Consider the following 25,949-nt stretch of genomic DNA (forward strand, 5'->3'; position numbering starts at 1 on the left):
AACCCAGTAACTCGCAATCTTGGCTAGGCATTAGTATTTTTTGGGTGTGTATACAGGAAAGGGGGGCTTTAAAAAAAATAGAGATGTCTGGGCCTGCCCCAGTCCAATGAAATCAGAATCTCTGATCCAATTTCTCTTTTCTTCCTTCCTTCCTTCCTTCCTTCCTTCCTTCCTTCCTTCCTTCCTTCCTTCCTTCCTTCCTTCCTTCCTTCCTTCCTTCCTCTCTCTCTCTCTCTCTCTCTCTCTCTCTTTCTTTCTTCCTTCCTTTCTTCCTTTCTTTCTAATTAAACTCTCCAGGTGATTCAATGCACTAAGAATCACTAATCCCACATGACAACCTTATCTTATACATAAAAAAAATTAAGGTCCAAAGAATTGAATTGACTTGTAACTTGCCCAAGATCACTCACCTAGTTAATGAAAGAGTTTGGATTAAAATCATGATCTCCATTAATTTACTCATCTAATAAATGTCTCTCAATGACATTCTAGGGTTGTGACCAGCTACCCAGCTGTTACTGAAGAGTAATAAGCTAAGTCAGAGCTGGTTCATATCTAAGGATCAGGTAAGCTGGTCCTGATAGAAGTTAAAAGGGGAGAGTTTGAAGCTATGATGGTTCTGCATTTGCTCTCTCAGTGTGATTCAGGCCTCTGGAAATGTTAAAGCAGGGGTCCTCAAACTTTTTAAACAGGGGGCCAGTTCACTGTCCCTCAGACGGTTGGAGGGCTGGACTATAGTTTAAAAAAAACTATGAACAAATTCCTATGCACACTGCACATATCTTTTTTTTTTAAAAAAAAATATATTTTAGCCGAAACCGGTTTGGCTCAGTGGATAGAGCGTCGGCCTTTGGACTGAAAGGTCCCAGGTTCGATTCCGGTCAAGGGCATGTACCTTGGTTGTGGGCACATCCCCAGTGGGGGGTGTGCAGGAGGCAGCTGGTCGATGTTTCTCTCTCATCGATGTTTCTAGCTCTCTATCCCTCTCCCTTCCTCTCTGTAAAATATCAATAAAATATATTTAAAAAAATAACAATAAAAATATATTTTATTGATTTAAAAAAAATAGCAATAAAAATATATTTTATTGATTTTTCACAGAGAGAAAGGGAGAGGGATAGAGAGCTAGAAACATCGATGAGAGAGAAACATCGACCAGCTGCCTCCTGCACACCCCCCACCGGGGATGTGCCCACAACCAAGGTACATGCCCTTGACTGGAATCGAACCTGGGACCTTTCAGCCCGCAGACCGACGCTCTATCCACTGAGCCAAACCGGTTTCGGCACACTGCACATATCTTATTTTGAAGTAAAAAAACAAAACGGCAAAAACACCCGCATGTGGCCCGCGGGCCGTAGTTTGAGGACGCCTGTGTTAAGGAATCCTTTGGTCCAGGTATAATCTATTACTACTTATGACCCTTTCTCCCATTTTACTAGTTCCAGGGGTCTCTCTACTTACCCAGATCTAATGTGTAGCACAAGGGGGAAGGGGACAGGGTCCCCAGCTGGGAAGTCTAGTGCAGTTCAGTGAAACCTTGATCAGTGGGGATGACAGCTGGCTCCTTGGCCCTAGGTACAGAAGAAAGGAAAGTTTATCCAGAGTTGCTGGTTTGTTCTTTGAAAGAAGTTATGTCTAAAATATTTCATATATATATATATATATATATATATATATATATATATTGTTTAAAGTTACATATGTCTCCTTTTTCCCCGATTGACCTCCCCCCTGCCACTCCCAACCCCGAGGGCAAATGGGAGTTCCATTTTTAACTTTTTGAGGAAACTCCATACTGTCTTTCACAGTGGCTGCACCAGTCTGCATTCCCACCAGCAGTGCACGAGGGTTCCTTTTTCTCCACATCCTCGCCAGCACTTGTTTGTTGATGATAGCCATTCTGACAGGTGTGAAATGGTACCACATTGTTGTTTTGATTTGCATCTCTCGGATGTAAAATATTTCTTAATGCTGTCCATTCATTCCCAATATTAGCAATAAACTCTCTCCCAAGACACAACTACAATTCTCACAATGGTTTACACTGAAATATTTATATAATAAAAGATATATAGGATTCTCAAAAAATGTATACACATATTGAATAATTATAAAGGCAGTGTTTATTAAAATACATTTCATTTTCAAAATTGAGCTATCAGGTATTAAAGTGTGTATACATTTTTTGGGGACACCCTCTGTGTATATCTCCCTCCTAAAGGTGAACTCTGTGTGTGTGTGTGTGTGTGTGTGTGTGTGTGTGAGAGAGAGAGAGAGAGAGAGAGAGAGAGAGAGAGAGAGAAAGAGAGAGAATTTGTCCAAATTTTGAACTGAATCATTGCCATACTTAGCAATTCATGGCTACCAAGTTGACATGAGAAACTATCCTGAGTGGTGGGTGTATCAGCACTTGAAGAAAGCAATCTCAGAGCACTTCCATTGAGAAGAACAACAAAAAATTGAAAAATGAGATTCAAAATGGCCAAGGTAAAAGCTAATCTTTGTCAACTAAAACATTAGTGTGGCTCAGTTGGTTGGAGCATTGTCCCGTACACCGAAAGGTTGTGGATTTGCTTCCTGGTCACGGCACATACCTAGGTGTCAGGTTCGATCCCTGGTGGGGGCGTGCACAGAAGGCAACTGATCGATGTTTCTCTCTCACATTGATGTTTCTCTCTGTGTGTCTGTCTCGGTCTCTGTTTCTCTCCCTCCCCGCCTCTCCAAAAATCAATGAACATGTCCTTGTGTGAGGGTTAAAAAACATTAACAGGACTAATTTATCTTTAATCCTTCACAAATAATACAATTATTACTTCCCATTCACAGAATACTTACTCAAAATGCCATTCGAAAGTAAATTAAATAACATCCACTCAGTTTGTGGATAGACCCACTCCTTGCTTCACTTCCATTTTCCTCCACTCACCAACCTTCTGACTGATTCACTTAGTTCTAAAGTGACACCTTATTCCTAGGCATCAAGAATCCTCTGAAAGACATGTAGCACTTTGGATGGGTGTGCGTCTTTTCTGGTGATAAAGTCCCTAGCTTTAGCCAGATTTTTAAAAAGACCTGTCCCCTCCCAAAGCTCCTTAGAATCCCAGGCTGACGTTGGGGAGAAGATAATGGCGTTGGTGGTGTTGGTATGCACAATGGAAGATTTTATGAAAGTAGCCTCTGGAACTATCCTCCAAGAGCATCGAAGGATTTCATGAGATTGAATTTATCCTCCAAAAGGATCGGCTTAGTAAAACAGAGTTTGGAAAGCACCAGAGGATTAAATTCATCCATGCTGACTCCGTTTCTTTCCTGCAAGATTTCACAAGTTTGAAACCAAAGGAAAGGAAATCATCATCTCATTTTTCTTGTTGATTTTGACTTTATTCACTCAATGTTAATGCAGATGACAGGAAAAATGGACATATCTTCTTAGTTATTTCCTGGAAAAAAGTTTTACTTTGGAATTACTAAAATGCAGACTACCTGCAATGGTAGAAACATAACAAAATGATTAGGATACCAGGGCACACACTTGACATTTAGAATGAAATGAAAGTTCAACTGTTTTGTTTTTTTTTTTAATTTTAAACTGAATAGACAGTGCAAACCTTACAAACCAGCCCACTGTTGTTTCAACTGGAAAATTCCTCCATTTTCCATTCTTCTGCAGTTTGTAGCAGAGCGCCTCACACAGGGAAGGCGCTCAAATACTTGTTGGATTGAGTCAATTCTCTGGGTATCGCTCATAAATTAATGAGGAACGTGTAACTCTGTATAGTTTCAGAGTAGTTAAAGGGAGAAAAAAAAGAAATGCCACGTAACAGCACTGGGGCTTCAGGTGTTGTTACCTAATAGACTAGAAGGCTTTCCAGCAGTGCACTTAAGGTATCAGCCACGGCAACCTTACCTAGGAATTCCTCACCCTAAGTTTCTTTCTAATGCAAATTAGTTTGAATCTCTCTCTCCAGCCTCCTGACCCCCTGACTGAAAAAGTCTTCTGCAACCAAGAGATACTACACAACTAGGCCTGCCTAGCAAAAACCCATTTTCAACTTCATTTCAAAAAGGCTTAAACACAGGTGGCCCTTGAACAATGCCAGGGTTAGGGGCGCTGACCCCCCGGGCAGTCAATCATGGAAGTAAAACTTTTGACTCCTCAAAAGGTAACTGCTAATAGCCTACTTCTAACAAGAAGCCTTACTAAGAACATAAACAGCCAATGAACACATGTTGTACATCTAAGGCACATTGTTCCCAGTTTTCACATAAGAAAAAGCTGACTTTCAGTCCCCTGCCCTGAGTTGCCATTTTTGTTGTTATAAAAGCTCCCGTCCCTGATGGACAGCAGTCACCACGGTGGAGCAGGCTCTTCCCGCAGGTCCGCCGCCTTCTCAGCCCTGGACTCGCGCGGTTCCCCCCGCGGCGGCCGGACCGCGCCTCCTCTCGGGGCGGGCGGAGCGCGCCCTCGGCGGGCCCAGCGGTGCCCGTTAACGGGCTTCCTGCTCAGCCGTCAGCACCGCACCTAAGCCAGGAGCTCCGGCGCCCAGAATAGCAGAACCGCAACCGTGGTCCCGCGCCCACCACGGAGGCAGCCCCAGCCAGCTGTCCGAGCGGGCAGGCTCTTAGCAACCCTGGGTCACCGGAGGTTCCGGCTTTGCCAGGGGGCTGAGCGGGGCTCCCCCGCTGGCAGAAGCGGGCAGACTCACCCTGGCATAACTGGAGGCAGCTCCTGGTCTCCAAGAGAGGGCGAAAACAAATGATAAAGTTTTGTGTGTGTTTATTTTTAAAGAAAATCGATCGGGATACGAACAGGTTGGACTGAGAGCGCGCCCTGAGGGTGGCCACAGCAGGGCTGGGAGGAGGGCGTTTGGGGACCAACACCAAGGCGCTTGAGAAGTCAGGACCACAAAGCGGGGAACAGCAGGGGGATGCAAACGTCTAGTAAAGATGCAAACGGCTGTAAAGCCGTCTGGCTGCAAAGGTCAAACAGACAAAACACAACACAACGCCCAGGCTGCACAGGCTGCGGGGGAGGCTGCGGGGGAGTTTGCACAGGACACAACTTCTGGGGGCTCTGTCCTGTCCGGGTGTAGGGGCGGCGCAGGGTGGGCAAGTCTAGTTAGCTGACCAGTATTTGTAGGAAAGAGGGAGAGAGAAAAAGAGAGAGAGTTAGAGAGAGAGAGAGAGAGAGAGAGAGAGAAGAGAGAGAGAGAGAGAGAGAGAGAGAGAGAGAGAGAGAGAGAGAGAGAGAGAGACAACCACCAGGAGGGGCGGCGACCCGAGAGCCCCGCTGGGCTCGGTCTGCGGCCCGGCTGCCAGCGCCCCGCGCGCTCCCCTCCCGCCCCTCGACGGCCAGACCCGCGGCCGCCCGCGCGCACTCACCGGCCGGCGCTGCCCGGGCTGCCCAGGGCGGAGCCGCCGCCCCGCCGCGCTCCCGCCGCTGCCGTGGACCCCGCGCCGCTGCCTCCCGCGCGGCTCTCGGAGGAGGCGCCCGGCGCAGTGGAGGCGCCGCAGCCGCGCGAGGCCGAAACCCGAGCCCGCCGCGCCCCGCCCCGCCCCGCCCCGCGCAGCCCCGGGGTCTCTTCTCGGCACCGGGAACCTCGGAGGGGGGGGGGGGGGCAGCCGCCGCTCAGACCTCCTGCAGGGGGCTCCGGAGCTGAGCGGCAGGAAGGGGGAGACCCATGGAGAGGTGCGAGGCTGCAGGAAGCACAGTAAACGGGAGGATTCACGTAGGAAACAGTGCCCGTTATTATTATTAAAAGGTGAACACACCCTAACACATACTTTCAAATCCAGTCACTATGGAGACTGAGATCCGCACAGGAACATTAAAATGCTAATGGCAATGTGCGGTTCAAAAATCCTTGGTGAGCTGCCTTCCACGAACACTTCACTTGCAAATATTGTGCAACAAGACAGAGAGTGTCACAGATTCTTTTCCAGGCTTTCGAGCTAGAATTGACAAAATAAAAGTAATGGAACATAACACGCTCTTTAGGAGAAAGGGATATAAATGGAGGAAAATGGAGAATGGAAAGAAAAGCAGAAAGGGATGCAAGAGGAAGGAAGGGAGGAAAGAGCCTACTTAATTTGTGACGAGGATGCGCGAGAACCCCGTGGTCAGACTGCCCACATTCAAGGTGGGGAGGAGAATGATTTCAATATGAAAAATTTCCTCTGCCTTTATGCCTTTGCACGGTTATAGTTGGCTCAGGGTCATCCTTTTTTCTGCTTTGTGCATTTCTGCGCGGACGCATTGCAGCGACACCTGTCTTAAAGCTGAGAAGGGAGACACCCGGTGGCGTCTGACAGTGAGACCCCAGCCGTGAGCCGCGGCCAGGCATCACCCCCGGAGCCTCCGGTGCTGTCCTGTACGCGCGGGAGGGAGAGCTGGAAACTCCCTCTCTCCTCCACACGAGGGCACTCTCTTCAAGGCACCAGACCACTAAGCGTCCCGTGCAGAGGAATTACTGAGCATGTGTGTAAAACCAGCTTTCAACACCTCTGAGTGAATTCTAACAGAATGAGATAGTAAGGAGGAACTGGGTTCCAGTGACATGCCTTTTTGGTGTCGTTCACTTGACACTTGGCTTTTTGCCATCTGATGAGGTTATCTCGTCATAAACATGTCCTGCAGCCCAGTACTTAAACGATGATGCACATAAGAATCATCTGGGAATCTTGTTTTTTTTTTTTTAAAAAAGGCGGATTCTGGCCCTGGCCAGTGCTGCTCAGTGGATAGAGCATCGGGTGGCACACCAACAGATCCCGGGGCGATTCCCACATACCTGGGTTTCAGATTAGACCCTCAGCCAGGGTTGGCAGCAATCAATTGATGTGTATCTCTCACATCTAGGTTTTCCTCTCTCTCTCCTCCCCTCCCTTCCACTCTCTGTAAAAAATCAATGTAAAAAATATCCTTGGGCGAGGATTTAAAAAAAAATGCAGATTCTGATTCCGTAGGTCTGGGAGATGCAGTTCTAACAAGCCCCTAGGTGGTGCTGACGCTCTAACCACTGTGCCCACCGGCCAGGGAATTATTTGCATTTTGAAAAGCTCCATCTAGGTGCTACTTGGAGGATGGATCGGAAAGGACGACAGTGGGTGCCGAGGAGGATCAGATACCGGCCACTATAGTACATTCAAGTAGGAGAGGCTGAGTCTGCAGAGAAGACTGAGAACACACAGACGGTAGAAGAAAAACCAGAAGCAAAGGGCAAGTCCATCACTAGATTTTATGAGAATTTCAAGGATTATTGCCTCTCCAGGAGTCTTGTATCTTCTGCCAGCGTCTGGGAAACAGTAGCAGGCTAACTTGTGAGTTTGCAAGCAGAGGAAAATCTCAGGCTCTCCCCAGTTCCTGACAGTAAGTTTGCTGAGAGGCAAGAGGGGTTGAATTCAGAGCACTGTGAGGAATTTGTATTAGAGTGGGAATGGGAGAGTGGTTGTTTTAAGTTTCTCTCTTTGCCCTGCCTGGGTGGCTCAGTGGGCTGGAGCATCGTCTGGTACACCAGAAGGTGGTGGGCTCCATTCCCGGTCAGGGCACACACTGGTACGTAGGTTGTGGGTCCCATCCCTGGTCTGTGTGCGTATGGGAGGCAACCAATTCATGTTCCTCTCTCACATCGGTGTTTCTCTCTTTCTCTCTAAACTCAATAAAACATATCCTTGGGTGCGGATTAAAAAAATATTTTTTTCTCTTAGTCACCAATTTTTATCCACTTAATCATGATGTGGATTAAGTGGAATGGTTTTCTTTCTATTTATCATGATTGAAGTTTGCTGAACCTTTTGGATCTGTGGATTTATAGATTTCATCCCATTTAGAAAATTTTTAGTTATTAGTTCTTCAAATAAATAAATAGTGAATTCATTTGTAAGTGAAGTTGCCTGTTATATGTATCCCAATATATTGGATGACATCTTGTGTTTCTGATCCATCTTTCTTAAGTTTGACAGTTCTAGATAATGTTTATATTTGACAACTTGTAAAAATTTGCAAATTTTTAACCTTATCATTTCTTTTCCCATTCTAAATAAATATTTACTTTTGTACCTAATTTTGCATTTATAATTTTGAGTTCTTTTTCTTAAAGAGAGTCCACCAAAGTATATAAACTTCAGGCCAACAAAACATGGGTCTGCCCCACTCACAAGCAGCATGTCATTAATAAGGACTTGAGACAAAAGTGTCTTCCCCAAAGTAGGCATAACATGTAAACGTAATTGTTTATTTCTGGTTTAGACAGTTCATAAGTACCTCTTTCAGTTGAGTATTAGATCCATTTGCTTGGTTATAAAGGCTCATGTACCAGGGCCGCATAAGGCAGGCAGGGAAGACACACCCTAGGTACTGAAAACAGCAAAAGCTGAGCATTAGCGTGCACTAAGGGTTTGAAACAGGTGCAGTGGACTAATCTGTAGGTCCAAAGTCTCATGGGAAGCTGGGCCCTGGGACCCAGGCCTCCTGATGAGTGACCCACTGCCCGATCCATCCAAGGGAAGACTTTTGTGGCATGTTTGCCAAAATATCCACCTCAATCACCTAAACAAATGCCTGAAATCTCACCATTAAAAACTCATTCTTTTGGATCTTGAAGCATTTCTGGAAGTTTAGCACTGCTTATTAAAATACAAACTCCCTGGGGGAAAAGTTATATCCTATAGTAACAATTTTTGTGAGATGAATAAGTTAATGCTTACCATGTGTCTGATACTCAGTAAAGCTGGTTGCCCTTTCTGTCTCCCATATGAGAACTAGTTAACATCTGTAGCACTGGGTCCCAAGCTGGTTTTCTGTGATGATATTTGGGCAGGGTCTGGTTAGGTATGGGTGTGTCTTAGGGAGAGAGGCTAAAGACAGCTTTCCCCCTTTGCTATTTTATCAAGCTCCAAGCACGGAAGGTACTAGAATATAAATATTCTGTTACAGTTAGGAAATGAAGAGGCAGACCAAAGAGAATCAACTTCAAATTACCCAAAATATTTTTTAAAAATAATTTTTATTGGTTTCAGAGAGGAAGGGAGAGGGAGAGAAACATCAACGATGAGAGGGAATCATTGATTGGCTGCCTCTTGCACGCCCCCTACTGGGGATGGAGCCCAAAACCCTAGCATGTGCCCTTGACCGGAATCGAACCCGGGACCCTTCAGTCCGCAGGCCGACGCTCTATCCACTGAGCCAAACCGGCTAGGGCACATTACCCAAAGTATTAATGTGAAAGAAACTACACTAGAACGAGTAGCAATTGGGTTTCTTTAAGGGAGTTTAGTTTCTGTTGTGGTGATTGCAGAGCTGTTCAAAAGCGCCCAACATCACAATATGTCTGCTTCCCAGGGATAGGAACTTTAAGAGATTCCTGTAATAACTTGGTGAAAGTTAGTTTACTGAGGCAAGATTTCTTACACACAGTTCTGCGCCTTTTTATTATTCACACATGTATCCATATATTATTCTACCAGTATCCTCTCCATAAAAAGTTATGTTTTCCAGACTTAACTTCTCGTTCTCTGCTGTATTGACATCATTTCTGGACTGTGGGCCCAGACACTGGAATAAGGTAACAAGGCCACTGGAGAGCGCCAGACTCCCATTGTCACTGTGCGGTCTCCACGTCTGTGAAGACAGCATCAATTCCCGTCCATGTTGGAGTTTTTAAAAACTGTAAAAATCCACTTATAATAAGCACCCGAAGGACTACCTGGAAGATGCAGCAATAATGACAAGACCCTTTCACCTCTGAACTGGAATTCTTTCAGGAACAGCTGACTTTTTTCCCCCTGCACAATAAAATGTGCAATTGTTTTTTATATTTACTACTGTATTTTGTCTGGGAAGCAGTCACTCTGGAGAAGAATGAATCCTTAGTAAAATTCTTGTCAGACAATTTGAAGTTATTCCTCAGCTGTTGTCCCAGATATACCTATTGATTCTACCCTCCCAGCTTTTTTCCCCCCTTTACTTACTCAAACCACTCTCCACACGTTGGTCAGAATGGACTTATCCAAAGTTCCTCTGCTTAAAGATCTCCAACAGCTTCCCAAGGCCTCTGGGGTGAAGCTGAGTTTTGTCAGCATGAGAAACCACTCCCCATCCCTCATGCCTGATTCCCCAGCAACACTGGTCCCTATACATCTCTCCAGGCGGCTCCCCACAAGCCCCTCCTCAAATTCAAATGATCGGTGACTCCCATAAGGAGCTAAGCTAGTTCCTGCGTTTGTGTTTTCGCACAAAGTCCATTTTTCCCCACTGAATCTGCCTGACAAATCCCATTTATCCTAAAAAAATAATATTTAGATCTTCACATGAGAATAGAGGATAACACTCTTGTATGCACATAACTCATTGAAATATTAACATTTTGCAATATTTTATTCTGAACTTTAAAAAAGAAATAAAGCATTTTAGTTGGAGTTGATACCTTCCATAAACCCCTTCTCTGATCTTATTTCCCTGCCTGAGGAAATCACTATCATAAATTTGTATTTACTATTCCCACACATGCTTGTCCTAATATATAAAAACCCAGGGTCCGTAATGACCGAAGGTTCAACCAAACACCAGAAGTCAGTCCTGCAGTCAGTGCTGGGTTGCCATGGCTAACAGTCCAGATATAGGGATTATGTATTTTTGTCTGCCAAGAGCATCTCCTCCTGCTGAAAAAGGCTTTCCCCCCATTTAAGCAATCCTATCCTATATAATCTATCTATACTAATAAAAGGGTAATATGCTAATTAGATTGGCCATCTTCTGGACATCCGACTTCCTTCTGGACAAAGCCATGGTGGTGAGGGCTGAGGCAGAGGCAGTTAGGGGTGATCAGGCCAGCAGGCGAGGGAAGTTGGGGGTGAGATCAGGCCTGCAGGGGAGGGCCATTGCGGGCAAAATCAGGCCGGCAGGGGAGGGCGGTTGGGGGTGAGATCAGGCTGGCAGGGGAGGGCAGTTGGGGGCAACCAGGCCAGCAGGGGAGGGCAGTTGGGGTGATCAGGCAGGCAGAGGCAGTTGGGGGCGAGATCAGGCCAGCAGGAGAGAGCAGTTGGGGGCAAGATCAGGTCAGAGGCCATTAGGGGTGATCAGGCAGGCAGGCAGGTGAGCGGTTAGGAGCCAGTGGTCCCAGGTTGCAAGAGGGATCGGGCCTAAACCGGCTGACGGACATCCCCCAAGGGGTCCCCAATTGGAGAGAGTGCAGGCTGGGCTGAGGGACTCCCCCCCCCATGCACGAATTTCGTGCACCGGGCCACTAGTCCTATATAATAAAGAGCTAATATGCAAATGGTCGTCACGCCCTCATGCAGTAACAGCTCAGACACTCAAACTGGTGAGAGAGGAATGGGGACCAGCCAGGCACAAATGAGCTTGCGAGAGAGGAATGGGGACCAGCCAGGCACACATGAGCTTGCGAGAGAGGAATGGGGACCAACCAGGCTACGGCCCAGGAGAGGGACAAGCCACCTGCCCTGCGGTCCCGGGCGCCAGCAGCTGGGGCTGTGGCCTGGGAGAGGAACAAGCTGCCCGCAGTTCTGGATGCCAGCGGCTGTGCCTGTGGCCCAGGAGAGGGACAATCTGCACACTCCACAGTCCCCACAGTCCTAGGTGCCAGCAGCTGGGGCTGTGGCCCAGGAGAGGGACAAGCCGCCTGCCCTATGGTCCTGGGCGCCTGCGCCTGTAGCCTGGGCTAAGCCATCCTCCCATGGTTCCTGCAGCTGCAGCCGGCCTGGGCAAAGCTGGCCCGGGTCCCGGGTGCCTGCGACTGGCTGGAGGAGGGAATCCTGGGTCCCAGGTCCGGGGTGAGGCAGAGGCAGTTAGGGGCGATCAGGCGGGCAGGGGAGCAGTTAGGGGCAATCAGGCCGGCAGGGGAGCAGTTAGGGGCGATCAGGCCGGCAGGGGAGCAGTTAGGGGTGATCAGGCAGGCAGGCAGACGGGTTAGGGGCGATCAGGCAGGCAGGCAGGCAAGCGGTTAGGAGCCAGCGGTCCCGGATTGTGAGAGGCAGTTGGACATCCCCTGAGGGGTCCCGGATTAGAGAAGGTGCAGGCCGGGCTGAGGGACCCCCCCGCTCCCGTGCACCAGGCCTCTAGTATATTATAACAATATATGCATGTATTTGTAAGCAACATATAGTATTTATTTGCAAGTTTTAAAATCAGATAAATGGCATCATACTATGTAATTTTGCAACTTATTATTAACAGGTGCACTACAAGTTTATTCATTTTAACTATCATACAATATTCTATTATATGAATAAACCACAATTTATTCTGTTGTTGATGAATACTTGGATTGTTTCTGATTATTCGCAATTATAAATAATGCTGCTGTTAACATTCTTGCATACATCTCTTTGTGTATATATGTTAAGGGTTTCTCTGTGATAAATGCCTAGAAGTAGCTGGGTCATACTGTATGTACAAATTCAACTGATATTATAGCATATTTAATGTTACTGATATAAACACTACTTTCTACAGAGACTTGCCATTCTCAAAGATGAAACAAAACACCAGTAAATATATTTGACATTGTCCTTTGCAAACTCAGGCTTACAAACCCTATACAAACTTTAAGACTGAATAAAGACAAATTAGCTTCAGATGGCTTTTGGACATATTTTATTTAAGCATGGGCTTTTAGCGAGGTCCACCCTACAGTGCAACCTTTTAGTTAAGTTAATAAAGAGTTCAGGGCTACAGGTCCATCACAATGTTGCTGGTGTTGGTACAACTTCATCAGAGGGTAGGAATATGACCCGCAGGAAAAACAAGCCACAAAGAGAACACAATGAAAACATCCACTGTTTTACAAATCACTCTGTTACCACAGACACAAGATGGCAATTACTCCTGGTCAATCAGCCACAGAACACTTAAAAGAAATCTTTAGACAAGGAAATGGGAACTCCTTTGTGGGAGACAGGGTTTTCATCCACAATTTGTAAGTAGAAAATATTTCAAGGTCAAGCATTTCTCTTATCCACAAAACAACGCTAAACCAACATACATTTTTAAGGAGTATATTAAGGTACAATATCTTTACAACTATCTTCTTGAGTAGGTATTTCAAAGAATTTTCTGCAGAATATAAGTAGCCCGAAATTCAGCAGCAAAATATTGCAACATAACAAGTAAATACAGTGTCCATGTTATATAGTAGAAGAGAATACATAAAAGGACTCACGATGATAATTTAATCATATAAAACATGATACATAGCTGAAATACAGTCCACTTAAATAGCGTTGTGACCAAGAATGTTAAATGCCATTTTGAACATAAAAAATCTCTTAAATTTTTGTGCTTAAACTTTTTTTTTCCTGTTAAACTATTTCTTATTTCCAATACTGCCACTGTAACGGATATTACAACAGATCACCATTTTCACGGACACATCAACATGAAGACATTTACTTATGAGAAAATAAGTCACTTAGCATTAGTTCACAGTGTGGGACAGTGGTGGGCACTCGGTCTTGAGAAGGGCTTTCAGGGAATCCCCAAGTCCTTCACGGGAGTTTCCTGATCTCAGATGCAGTGAGAGGTTTAAAAGAATGAAAAGCAACACATCACATGTTGGAAGGGAAAAGAAACGTTTTGATTCTTCATGGGTTTCGTCTAAGTGACCTTCGTCTTCTGTTGTAGAAGTGCCTGAGCCCATGCTGCCGTGAAAAATTCATCATGTAATTTTGTTTGCGGGTGCTGTTACAACCAGGAAGGATAGGGGCAGAGAGGGAAAGGAGAGAGAGCGTTAAGTCCAGTCCCTGAAAGTGCAATCCAGCCTAAGTCCTAAGTCACCCTGATATGTATTTGAAAACTTTCAGGGTTCATAGGTCATGATGACATTGCCACCCCGGGACAGAATAACTGAACTTTGACATCTGTATTCACTGCTTTTGGCCTTGAAGAAACCCCCTTCTATTCACGAGTGAGCTCCAAACCAGAAAAAAAAAAAAAAAAGGCAGATTCTTTTGATTCATTGCAGGAGTAGACTGAAATTGGGGATTTAAGCCTTTTATTCTTGGATCTTTTCTGAAAACATTTACTTGGGTGAATTTCACTTGAGAATGTGCTGTTACCATTACCTTATTTAAATACATTTTTCACAAGTAGGAAACATAATTCGATTCCTTTAACAAACATTTTCATTTAAGGCAAAAACAAACTTATTATCTGAATCAGCTTGACATTCCTATTTTACGCAGTCTCGAGGCAAATGAAGAGGTAAGTTTTCCCCTGAACGTTGGATTCCACTACCTTCCTTAAACAATAAGCAGCTGGGTTCATATTCTATAAATAGGACCTTATGAAAGAGACACTCCACTGAAAACATATCCTAAGAAACTAAGAAAGTGTAATGAAATGTGTAATCATATTTGCATGCATATATTTCCCCTATGTTTGTACATACTCAGATTCATACATACTAGGTGTGAATCTGGTAAAAATACTGAAAATGGATTTTAGGAGTCTGCAGGGAATTGTGCACAGCTGGTAGAGACAGCTGTTTCGGTATAGAAAATATATTTTAAAAAGGATCATTATCTACTAAGTGCTTCCTATGTAAAAAGGACAATGACCTAATGTATTGAACTACTGAGGTGTCATGAGAAAGAATCCTGTTACCTCTTTAGGCACAAAATATTGGGACTGGCACTAGCTGTGTCCCTGCCAGTCCCGTAGGTCACCTGGGGCCCTTTCCCCGAGCTATCACAGTGGTTTCAATTAGCCTCCTCATTGTCTCCCCTTAGGAAACACCACTGAAAAGAAATCATGAAATACTGAGATGCCGAAACCGACTTGGCTCAGCGGATAGAGCGTCAGCCTGCGGACTGAAAGGTCCCAGGTTCGATTCCGGTCAAGGGCATGTACATTGGTTGCGGGCACATCCCCAGTAGGGGGTGTGCAGGAGGCAGCTGGTCGATGTTTCTAGCTCTCTATCCCTCTCCCTTCCTCTCTGTAAAAAAATCAATAAAAATATATTTAAAAAAAAAGAAATACTAAGAAAGCATCATTGAATGTGTAATTGTATGTACATGTGTGTGTATCTTCCCACACATACATACAGTGGATTTTATTTTGGATTGGCAAATGTTTTATGATTTGTAATAATGTCAAGTTTGCTAGGGAGTTGGGGAGCAGGTGCCTGTTGGTCCAATCTTTCTGGAATGCTGAAATGCTGCTTGGCAGGACCTCCCGAATGCCTTTTTTTCTTTTAAAAATTAAAAAAAATTCCAATTACAGTTGATATTCAATATTATATTAGTTTCAGGTGTACAGAATAGTGGTTAAACATTTATATAACTTATGAAGCAATCCTCCTGGTAAGTCTAGTACCCACCTGGCACCATACAGAGTTATTACAATATTATTGACTATATTCCCTATGCTGTACTTTACATCCCTGTGACTATTTTGTAATTGCACATTCATGCAGTGGGCTTTGCACACAAGTGTCAGTAAACTTTCCCTCAAATTCTGGCTTTACCTTGTTAAAAAGGCATTCACAATCCTCTTGTCTATGGGGCAACATCAAAGTCAATTTAGCCAGATATTTCAAATCTTCTACACATTTAATCTTATTCTGTTTTTCAAGTCTTTCTTCTACTATACTACATCCCTATCCCTATACAGACTGCTCTATCCAAACTCACCTTGAACTTCTTCCATCTGCATCATTTGCCAACCTCAACATCGCTTCCTAAATTTCTACTTATTTTTCAAGTATTGCATTTATTACTAATTGCTCACCCCCTCCAAAAGTGATTCCCCCCCCCCCACCGCCTCTACTTTGAATGCTCCTAGTGCTTATTTTCTGCTTTGAATGGAGACAATTTGGCTCCCCATGACTAAACTTTTGTGGCAGCCTATCCCTCAATTTCCCCGACCCCCACACCACAGCCTGAGCCTCCTGCCTCACCAAGGCCATGGTCATGGTCGAGGCATGTTTGTTGAACTTTTGATGACTTACTGATTGGATTCCTGTTGTAAATCATTACTCTTTAACTATAAGGAATAACTGCAAAGTTAAAGCAATGAAAATTATTCTGTTGAAAGCACGTTTAAAGATATAAGGTACTCAAATAGAATTTAAAATAGTTAAAATATATTACATAAAAAAAACTCAGAACACTCAAGATGTTTAGTTATCTCAATGGAACAAAGGAACATTTAAACAAAAGTTGCTGTGCATGTTTAATGGCTTTAGAGCAACTTCTCCATATCACTACATATTATGGACTGACTTAAATTATTCATCTTTGTATGTGAGAAGATAAATATTAACATGTTTTAGATCTTTAATACCTTTACTATCAGCCCAGTGTGGAAGCTTATATCTAATCTAGGGGCATTTTGATTTACTGGATACTTATGAATTTCAAATAAATTTATGTATCAGTAGCATATCTTTGGATCCCTGCAAATGTTGATATGCACACAGCATTTGCTATAGATGCCTGTTTATATAGTCACATTAAAAATGGCCACATTTTCAAAGCATCCTCGAAACTGACTAGTAATTTTGTATGTAAAACACAAACATCTTTGGAGTAAGTTAGGTTGGAATCTAATGAAGCAGATTTTTACAGTTTATAAGTTTTTAAAATCAAGCACCCTGGCAAGCTATGCCAAAATGCTGTCTGCCTCTAGAACCATTTCATAAACTGACATGGTTATTGAACAGTTACTGGGGCCTCTAAACTGTCTAACTTACAGGATTGGGCACTAGGGAAATTTTAAGTTTAAAGAGCTCATGTTTATTTTTTGTATGGAGCAGATCTGTGAGCCTATTTTTGTTTTGGATACACAGAGATGTATCGCTGTAGATAACCTTGTAACCAAAATAATAATAGGTGTGATAGAATTTTAAAGATTTATTTTGTCACTGCAATTATAGGGAAAGTAATTTTTATTACATGTCCAATGAAAGCAGATATTGTTCATCCAAAGACATATCAACTGTGCTAATTGACATAAATTTGCTTTGGCTATGGAAGAACTAGGACTGTTTTAAAATTCTTCCATTATGATTAAGCCATTAAAAGAAGGGAAAATGAACATCAATGACTTCTTAGAAATGCAAACTTAAATTTCCAATTCTGTTTAGGGAGTTTAGGGACTTAGATGGCATATGAGATTATTAAATTCTCCCTATTTCTGCATAGGAAATGTGGATATTGCAAGATCTTTTAAGAACTAGTGACTCTGTTCTTTTGAACTGTTACTATCTTAGGTCATTTATTATTATGAAAAAATTCAATTGATTTTTAATAGATTCTAAAGGAAATGGAGAAGACAGTCTTGGGAAACATAATTTGAGCTCATAGACCATTTAGGTACTTTTGTTGATCAGTAACTAATTCATTTCTCATCAAAACATATGATATAATAAATAATGCTTTATATAAATGCAGAAATAAGAACCCAGTGGACTGCCATATCTTTCGGAGAAATACTGGTGACTGTAAGATGGAACACTGCGGTTTAAATCAATCAACGAAACTCCCCTGCAGAGAGGAGGCTGCACATTTTACTTTCAAGGCCAGGCATTTTCGGGGGCGGGGGGTGGGGGCTGCATGTAAATAAGTGTAGGCTCACAAAGCTCACAAATGTTGAAGCTTTCGTATTTATTTTCTCTGATAAATGAAATAACATTTGTTAACGTGTACCTCAGGGAGTTGTAAGGTTTAAATGAAAACTTGTAGCATAATCTGCAAGTGTTTAATAAATGATAAACATTTTACCTTCTTTCCTAAGTATCTCCAGAAGGGAACAAATATAAATATATGTTAAAGAAGGCCAATCTTACCTAAGGATAAAAACCTAGAACTCACAAATATTATGAATAAATCCATCCCCTTCTGCCAATTCATTCATTAACTTAGATTAGAATGGAGAAGTAAGGCATCCTCACACATCTGCAGTACAATTGATCTTCTAAAAGACATTACATTTAATCAGACCCCTAGCTCTTTTGCTCACATTTTTGTTTTCACTTTCCCCTCATAATGAACGTAAGAACTGCGAGCACTTCAAGAGCACCTGATGCAGTCCCCGGCTTAGGGTCAAGTTGTTTCCTCATGAAGGAATGCTGATTGTGCCCAATATTGTTTACATTTGAGAATAATCACAATTTAATTGAACTCCGAGTCTACATGATATAGGTTTCAAAAGTTCCTGTATGTCTCAATATCACATGTAACTTGGTTTTCATATATATATTTTTTCAACTGCATAGGTCTTCAACCAAACTTCTCAGTTAACGTAGGCGCAGCGGTGAAACTATTAGTAAACAGTACCCCAGAATTAGTAACAGGACTTACCTTACTCTAGTGGAAAACCAATGACAGCAAATAATGAAATATAACACAAGTTAAAAAATGCCTTTCAATGCATGCAGCACTGTGATTAGTCATAAAAGTCTGATCAGGTTTAGACGCAATATAGGATTTTTCATCTCTTTTGAAAATAAAAATTAAAGATGTTATTCCTTATTCTTCTATATCTAATATATACATATATTTAACTTTGCTATGTAATGCAACATGCAATATTTGCTCATAACCATATGTCAAGGTACATGTAGCTTAGTACTACATTTGGCATAAATGTTGCATATAAAGTATAAATATGAAAGTACTGGTTTAATAACCACTACTAATTTTATTTTCTGTTTTAAATTAATTACATTTTAGAAAATACTTGTTCCTGAATATATTAAGGAATGGGCTTTTAAAAATATAAAGTCCTCTATATCAGATAACAATCAAATTTAATAAAGGACAAATATGCTTTGCAACAAATGTAATATGCTCATCTCCATAAATCATTTGTGCCAAAAATATGACAGTATCTTGATAATGAATAGCATAAAGGGATGGTCATGATGGAACACATGTTATTAAAATCTGATAAATGCATTTAAGATCATAGTTAGCAACATATTGGTTTTCAATTTTCAGTAAATGTGGTAATAATTTACTTTTTCGTAAATCAATTCACACAGGCTAACTCTTTACTGAGTAATTTACTTTCAAGATACACATGCAAAAATTGGCCCACTCCATTATACACATGACAGCTGGTGACTTAGACACGTACACAGGAAATGTGATGTGTGAATGAAATGCATAGTTTGGTGAGGGAGATTCTTAGGATAGAAGTATGAGTGCCCAACAAAAACATTAAGAATTCACTTTTATCCTAAGAAGGATCCCACCAGCATGGATCTTGTGAGGGATCTGCCCAAATGTATTCACAAACATTTACTGAAAAACAAATGTTCTACTCTAGCAAATGAATTCAGAGAGATTAGGTTTCTGACACTTGATTGTCAATGATTGTGTTATGCTACATCATTCAGACGTAACAGAATGAAGGCTTTTTGTAAGCTAGTGAGGCTGGAAAAAAGTGGCCTGTCCGTTTGGTTCATCTGTTCCATGGCAGATTAGCGAAGTGCTTTTCAAGGGCAGGTTTTATTGAAAAACATCAGAGTGGGAAGATTACTCTCTCAAATAAGCATCAAGCATAAATGACTTTGCTCGTTAAATGCTAAATGGTAGTTTTTATCTTTATGGCAGGGTGGGGGTGGGGCCTTGTCATTCTGTATATCCATATTTATGAAACTCAAATCCTTCCACAGGGAGTATTTTAAAAGTAAGACATTAAATTAAAAACCTATTATGTATCTTGTTCATTTAGGATGAATGCCTAAACCTTGAAATACTTTCAAAAGTGCTAAATTTGTTCTCATCAAATTCATATATCTTCTTGGTTAATATGGGCAGTACTGAGGTTAAATTCAAGATACCATGCATGACCAATTTTTCTTTCTAAGGACTTTTAGCATGTGTACTTGGTGCACATGTACAAAAGTGAAACTATGGTAATAAAGCTAGACTAAGGCCAGTCTTCACTCAGAGAAGGAAATACATTTAAAAAGTGTACCCCCCCCCCCCCCAATCACTAGTCACAAATTCATATTAGTGTGTCTCATTAGATAGGGCTTGTATCTCTTTAGATATGGACCTCAGTCTCCTCCCCGCTCCACACCTGAGGAGTTAATATTACTAATTTATAATAACATTTATTAAATGTTATTATATAAAAGTATAGTGAATAGAGAGAATATATATATTTAAAATATATTTTTATTTATTTCAGAGAGGAAGGAAGAGGGAGAGAGAGAAACATCAATGATGAGAGAGAATCATTGATCGGCTGCCTACTCATGCCCCCTACTGGGGATTGAGCCCGAAACATGGGCATATGCCCTTGACTGTAATTGAACCCGGGACCCTTCAGTCTGTAGGCGGGCGCTCTATCCACTGAGCAAAACTGGCTAGGGCAATAGAGAGAATATTTTGAATTATAGGAATTCTTGGTGTATTCCTTCTCTCTATTTCTAAATATACATCTGTGGTAGCAAAGTTAAAATTAGTAATATTTGTGAATAATGACATGAGCTTTGGCTAGCTTCTTTGTGCCTCATTTGGTTGAAAGACTCTGGAAAATTAATTTATTATATTTTTTGGAATTCTCTGGAACTTTCTTTTTATTTTATGCTCATAAAATCAATGAATTATAGCTACCAATGGCATATTAACTAGTGAATACTTTTTAAAACTTTTTGTGACGCTTCTGAAAAGAAATACTTTGAAAGTATACAGTGGCATAAAAATGTTGACTCCCAAGGCAAGAGCAAAACATCAAAGACATATTTCTGAAAATATATATTCTTTGTATTGTATTTTTTAAACAACTCATTTATTGAACTCAACTTCATGTTTCTCCAAAAAAGGGAAAAAAATAAAGTCCTTTAAAGTTAACAAATGTTTGAGTTGTCATTAAAGAGATAGCATTTGCTTTTAAAACTATATATGTAATATATATAAATGAAGTGATATGGTGATATGTATAAAGTTATACTATTTAAATTATTCTCTGAAAGAAGATGTGGAATAAAACTCAAATGACGCAACAGTGTATGTGTGGCAATACTCTCTTATCATTGAAATGCTTTAGGGCCCTGCAGAATAAGAGCAGAGAGGTGCCTGGTGAGATATACATTCTTCAAAGTATTAAAATTCTGGAGCTGGAATGTACTAGGAAGTGAAGTCATTACAAATACCGATTACTGCTCCAGAAAAACACCAGAAACAGTAGGTGTGATCAATGTGATAGATTTCATACAATCTGAACTTGATTCTTGTAATAAAATCATGATGTTGGTAGCTGCTTATAAAACTTAGAACCAACACCAGGTATTCGAGATTTCCTTGGGAGCTGTGTGGCGATGCTGGTGTTCTGAGGGCCGCTGGGCAGCAGGTCCACAGGAAACAGAGAACAGAGTTCTGCCTCCAAGTTGTGAAGGGTTATTTCCCACCAGGGAGTATATCTGCACTTTTGACCCCATGTACTCTTTAACTGCAGTCCAAGGGAGGGACTCACGGTGATGATACACCTCTGAAATCCAAGACAGATAACCGCGATTGCTTGGCTGGGTGGCAGGTGAAAAAACGTCTACTCCAATTAAGAACTGTTATGTCTAGCTAAGGGCAGGAACTAGCATCCTGCCTTCTTCTGAGGACTGTCCCGTTTTGAAGTTTCCATAGGAGTTGGCAATGCTTTGTCAGGCACAGGAAGCCCCTTTAATGTAAACTGTCTTGGCAAGAGACTTGAAAGATATGAAGTGGTTATTGACTCTAAATTTGATTATCAATCAGTTTATTAGAATCACCTGAGGTGCTTTTAAAAAAGGCTGATACTCAGGTCAATTGAAATGAAATCATCCGTAGGGATGGGCCTGGGCACTGGGACACTGCCCAAGGCCTAAGGGATTCTGATGTTTAATCAGATTGAGAAGCACGGCTCTGAAAAAAGTAGGCAGGGCAGAACGGCTCGAGGGATGGTTTTTGGTCTATTTGGGCATCGCTCTCTGGCCTTACTTTATATGTGTTCATTTTAGAAACCAGGTTATTCTAGTCTCCTGGATTAACGTAGTCTGAGGAAATGAATATCTAAGTAAGACATCAGCCTCATATACAGATTCAAATGAGTCTGGACTGTTATTTGAAACTTCAACTTTGTCTTGTGCAGGCAGAGCCCAGCAAGTTGTCCAAAGCAGCAGAGCGCACAGTGGGAGCTTGTGTAGGGACTGGGGTGCTCTTGGATTTGGGGGTTGATATGGATGCCATGCAAGCAGGTGCCTCAGTGAAAACTAAGACGAAGGCTAACTCAAGACTGAGAGAAATTCAGCTCATGGCTATGATCGAAAGAAAACAAATCTGGTAGTTTTCCTACCAATTAATTATATAAATTTGCTTTCAAAATGACTGAAATCAGCCAAGGGGCTGATTTCATTATCGATTTGGTAAACAGAATGAACATTTGAACCTATCTACCGAGAAGATTCGCCTCTCCTTGCCAACAACTTGGAGCCATCAGTCCGAACCCGTCGAGACATAAGCATTCCAGTTCTACAGGAACTAGATTGTTAGAGAAAAAGCAAGTCATCTCTCTGTACAACAGTCAGCCCGGCTAGGTGACAGTGGTGCCAACCTCACTACATGGGAGAAACCACAGGGGAACGCCCTTCCCTTGTTAGGTGCTGGGGCTGGTCAGGAGGAATTTGAAACTTCAGATTCTTTGTTCTAGTTGCAACCGTGTCATTACATGGAAGAGAGCCTCAGGCATCTGTGGCTGAGAAGGTGTTTGTAACTGGGCACATTAACTAGTAATACTCTGCAGATTAACCAATACATATCATTTCCCTTTCAGGACGTCATTCCATTTTCTAAGGCAATCCAGATCTGGCGAAGGCATTGTTTCCCATTTACCTGGAGACTTGGTTTGATCCAATTTAAACTATTATTGTCAAAATTGTAAACTTTTTGCTTATTGCGTTTTCTAAGGTACATTCAATTACACTGGGGGCTTTATTATTTCAGGTCGACTCGAGTTATAGATTGAGTTGCTGAAGAGTATAAGCCAAAATCCTGAGGGGATCTCTTCAGGAACAGTTCTTACTGAATTAAGGAGCAGGTCATATCAAAGGAATTCAAACCTTTCTAAGATGAACATGGGATGCTGTATATCAGATACTCACAGGACGACCTCCACGTGGTCCAAAGCCCATTGATCGTGACCTGTTCCGTTGTGGCGTGGTTGCCACCAGCGTAATAAAACTCCTTTCATCCGTGCCTCCCTGGATCACAGACAGAAGGACAAAGAGGTTAAATACGAGAAAACAGAGACCTTTCTGGTGTGTGATTTCCAGACTTCACATGTAATAGGCTAATCTAAGTCAACAAAACTTTGGGTATGGAATTCAGATTTGCTTAGGTCACAGGACGCTTCTGAGAAGCATTAAATTTTATTGGCCAATCAAGGACTCGTAATACGTGTACATCTCTCCCCCTTATTCCCCTTCCTATACTAGTAATGGGAAGAGCAACTCAGTCAACAACCATGATGTGCCTTCGGTGTGAGGGGCCCTGTGCTAGGAGCTAGGGGTACAAAGGTGACAAAGAGCTATGCAAAAGTGACATAGTTGCCTATCTTCAGAAAATTTCACATTAAGCGTACCCAGCAGAAATGAAAAGTGTTGTTTTCTACATGACTAGAAATACTGGTTAGAGGAAGGAAAATGTGAAAAAAGCACTGTTGTTATGCTCCGTTCCCTCTTGCCCGATGCCTTGCTTCAGTTTCTAATTGTTATTCTCGTAGGAAACAGAAAAAAACTTGGGAGATCTGGGTTAGTCTTGGTTCTGCACCACTATGTTTGTGGTGTTGGTCCAGGAACTTCAAATTTCTAGCTCAAACTCTGATTCTCAGGGATCTTGTGTGAGACAACGCCTCTCCATTCCGGCCACTTACAGGGGGACGTTGTAAGACACCCTCTGAGCCTGTGTGAAATCCTTGGGCTGGTGCTGCGCAATGACGTGCCAGGTGATCCCGTTGTTGACACTGTACTGCAGCAGCACGGCCTTGTCCACTGCGTGGGGGCTGCTCAGGTCACTGTTGCAGCTGTCCGTCTGCGATGCGCTCCCGATTTGCAAAACAAACATGATTTTGCTGAAAAACACAGGGGGAATCATCTTTTTTTAAAAAAAGATTTTTATTGATTTCAGAGAGGAAAGGAGAGGGAGAGAGAGATAGAAACACCAATGATGAGAGAGAATCATTGATCGGCTGCCTCCTGCACGTCCCCTACTGGGGATCAACCCCGCAACCTAGGCATATGCCCTTGACTGGAATCAAACCCAGGATCCATCAGTCCTTAGGATGATGCTCTACCCACTGAGCCAAACCAGCCAGGGCAGGGGAAATCATCTTTAAACAAGAAGTCAGGAAGTATTAAAGGAGTTGTATTTTCTAATTAAAAAATCTTTTTTGTTCCTAAAGTCCGTAATTCCCTAGTTCATAAGACAGTCTTATGACTAAATCACAATAGTAGTAAAATTTGTTTATCTTTTACAGCTTACATATGAAAAATAATCTCTAAAAGGCTCATTTCCTACACAAAGAAAGCAATTCTGACTTTTAAAGATCTGTCCTCTTTTTCATGATGCTGGAAATCTTGTTCTAGTATTTCACCTGAAACTCCTGTTCTCTGAAAGGTATGAGCCAAACAGGCACTGAGGACATGGAGAGGACAGGAATAAAACCACAATATTTATGCTACATGCTTCTTTTACAAGTAGCTGCAAGCTGAATAGCATCTACACAAGAACAAACCATCATGCTATTTTAGGAAAGGACTCTGGAGATCAGAGCAGAGGGACAACTGCGTTAGACATGCAGGCTCTCCACCACGCCTGCTATTCTCTGACATGCATGTCCTTTGGATTTTCACAGGAGTCCTTGCCCATAGAAGACACAGTTTTGAAACATAGATCTATCTTAGTGATGAACAGAGTAGTTCCATTTAGGGTAGATGTCAAATTAAGCACTAGACTTAAGACTTGTAAGTGCATACATTAATTTAAAACAAAGTTATCTGTACAACATGGTGTATAATTGTTAACTAAGTAGATAGTTGTAGCTCTATATGGGTCAAGGAAATAATCAAGTTGTTTCTAGATTAACTAAGTCTTGTTGATAGGAAAAAATGGGATTGGGGGACACAGCAACTTTTGGCATCTCCACGGTTAGCATACAGGAATCAATTTTATTATATTTTGATTATCATATTGAAGACCACAAACCTGCCTTTCTGCCTCTGAAAATACATTACTAATATTTTCCAAAGTGAAAAACCTCAATAAAACACCCATATTCTTATTAACCAAATATTTAATTCTCAAATATACTTAGAGCTACTGAACAGTTTTCAGCATTCAAGTACTATTTTAACCCAGTACTCTACAACCTTTAAAGAGCCTTGGAACCCTTCTTGAATTAAACAGACAAAAAGCTGTGTTCACACTGGCTAAGGTGGCGGAGCAGGGAAGGGCTGGTGGGAAGAAAATCCAACCCCCTGGGGCCTCTTTTTCTCTGTCACTTCCCTAGTCGATCTGCACAGTCTCTGCCCTCTTTATTCTGCATTAATATGCAGCTCCTACAGCATGTGAGTTTTTATTTATTTATTATTAAAAAAATATATATTTTATTGATTTTTTTTTTTTTTACAGAGAGGAAGGGAGAGGGAGAGAGAGTTAGAAACATCAATGAGAGAGAAACATCAATCAGCTGCCTCCTGCACACCCCCTACTGGGGATGTGCCCGCAACCAAGATACATGCCCTTGACTGGAATCGAACCTGGGACCCTTGAGTCCTCAGGCCGACGCTCTATCCACTGAGCCAAACCGGTTAGGGCAGCATGTGAATTTTTAAAGTTCCCATCCACCCATCCATGCTCTGTTTCTAGCTATTGTAACTACATATGCTGCATATAGATATATATTTGTGTGACTGCAAATCTACTTCACATATACATTTACATTTTTTAAC

The 25,949-nt window shown here is 42.1% G+C and overlaps 2 protein-coding genes across 2 annotated transcripts in view; both read right to left on the reverse strand.

Annotated features, from left to right (window-relative positions):
• SLC26A5 (solute carrier family 26 member 5) overlaps window positions 1-1,549 on the reverse strand; it is a gene marked incomplete at its 3' end in the record, with an annotated part of 46,320 nt that extends 44,771 nt beyond the window's left edge. The window contains exon 1 of the mRNA XM_079786015.1: window positions 1,465-1,549. The remainder of the gene's footprint in view (window positions 1-1,464) is intronic.
• Window positions 1,550-13,466: 11,917 nt separating this feature from the next.
• The window catches only part of RELN (reelin), a 449,067-nt gene continuing 436,584 nt past the window's right edge, over window positions 13,467-25,949 (reverse strand). The window contains exons 62-64 of the mRNA XM_079785901.1: window positions 23,873-24,070; window positions 23,103-23,201; window positions 13,467-13,696 (exon numbers count right to left, since the gene is read on the reverse strand). Coding sequence (XP_079642027.1) covers window positions 13,600-13,696; window positions 23,103-23,201; window positions 23,873-24,070 — 394 coding nt within the window. The 3' untranslated portion in view covers window positions 13,467-13,599. The remainder of the gene's footprint in view (window positions 13,697-23,102; window positions 23,202-23,872; window positions 24,071-25,949) is intronic.

Source organism: Cnephaeus nilssonii, assembly GCF_951640355.1.
Source record: "Cnephaeus nilssonii genome assembly, chromosome: 12".
In the NCBI taxonomy this organism is placed as follows: Eukaryota; Metazoa; Chordata; class Mammalia; order Chiroptera; family Vespertilionidae; genus Cnephaeus; species Cnephaeus nilssonii.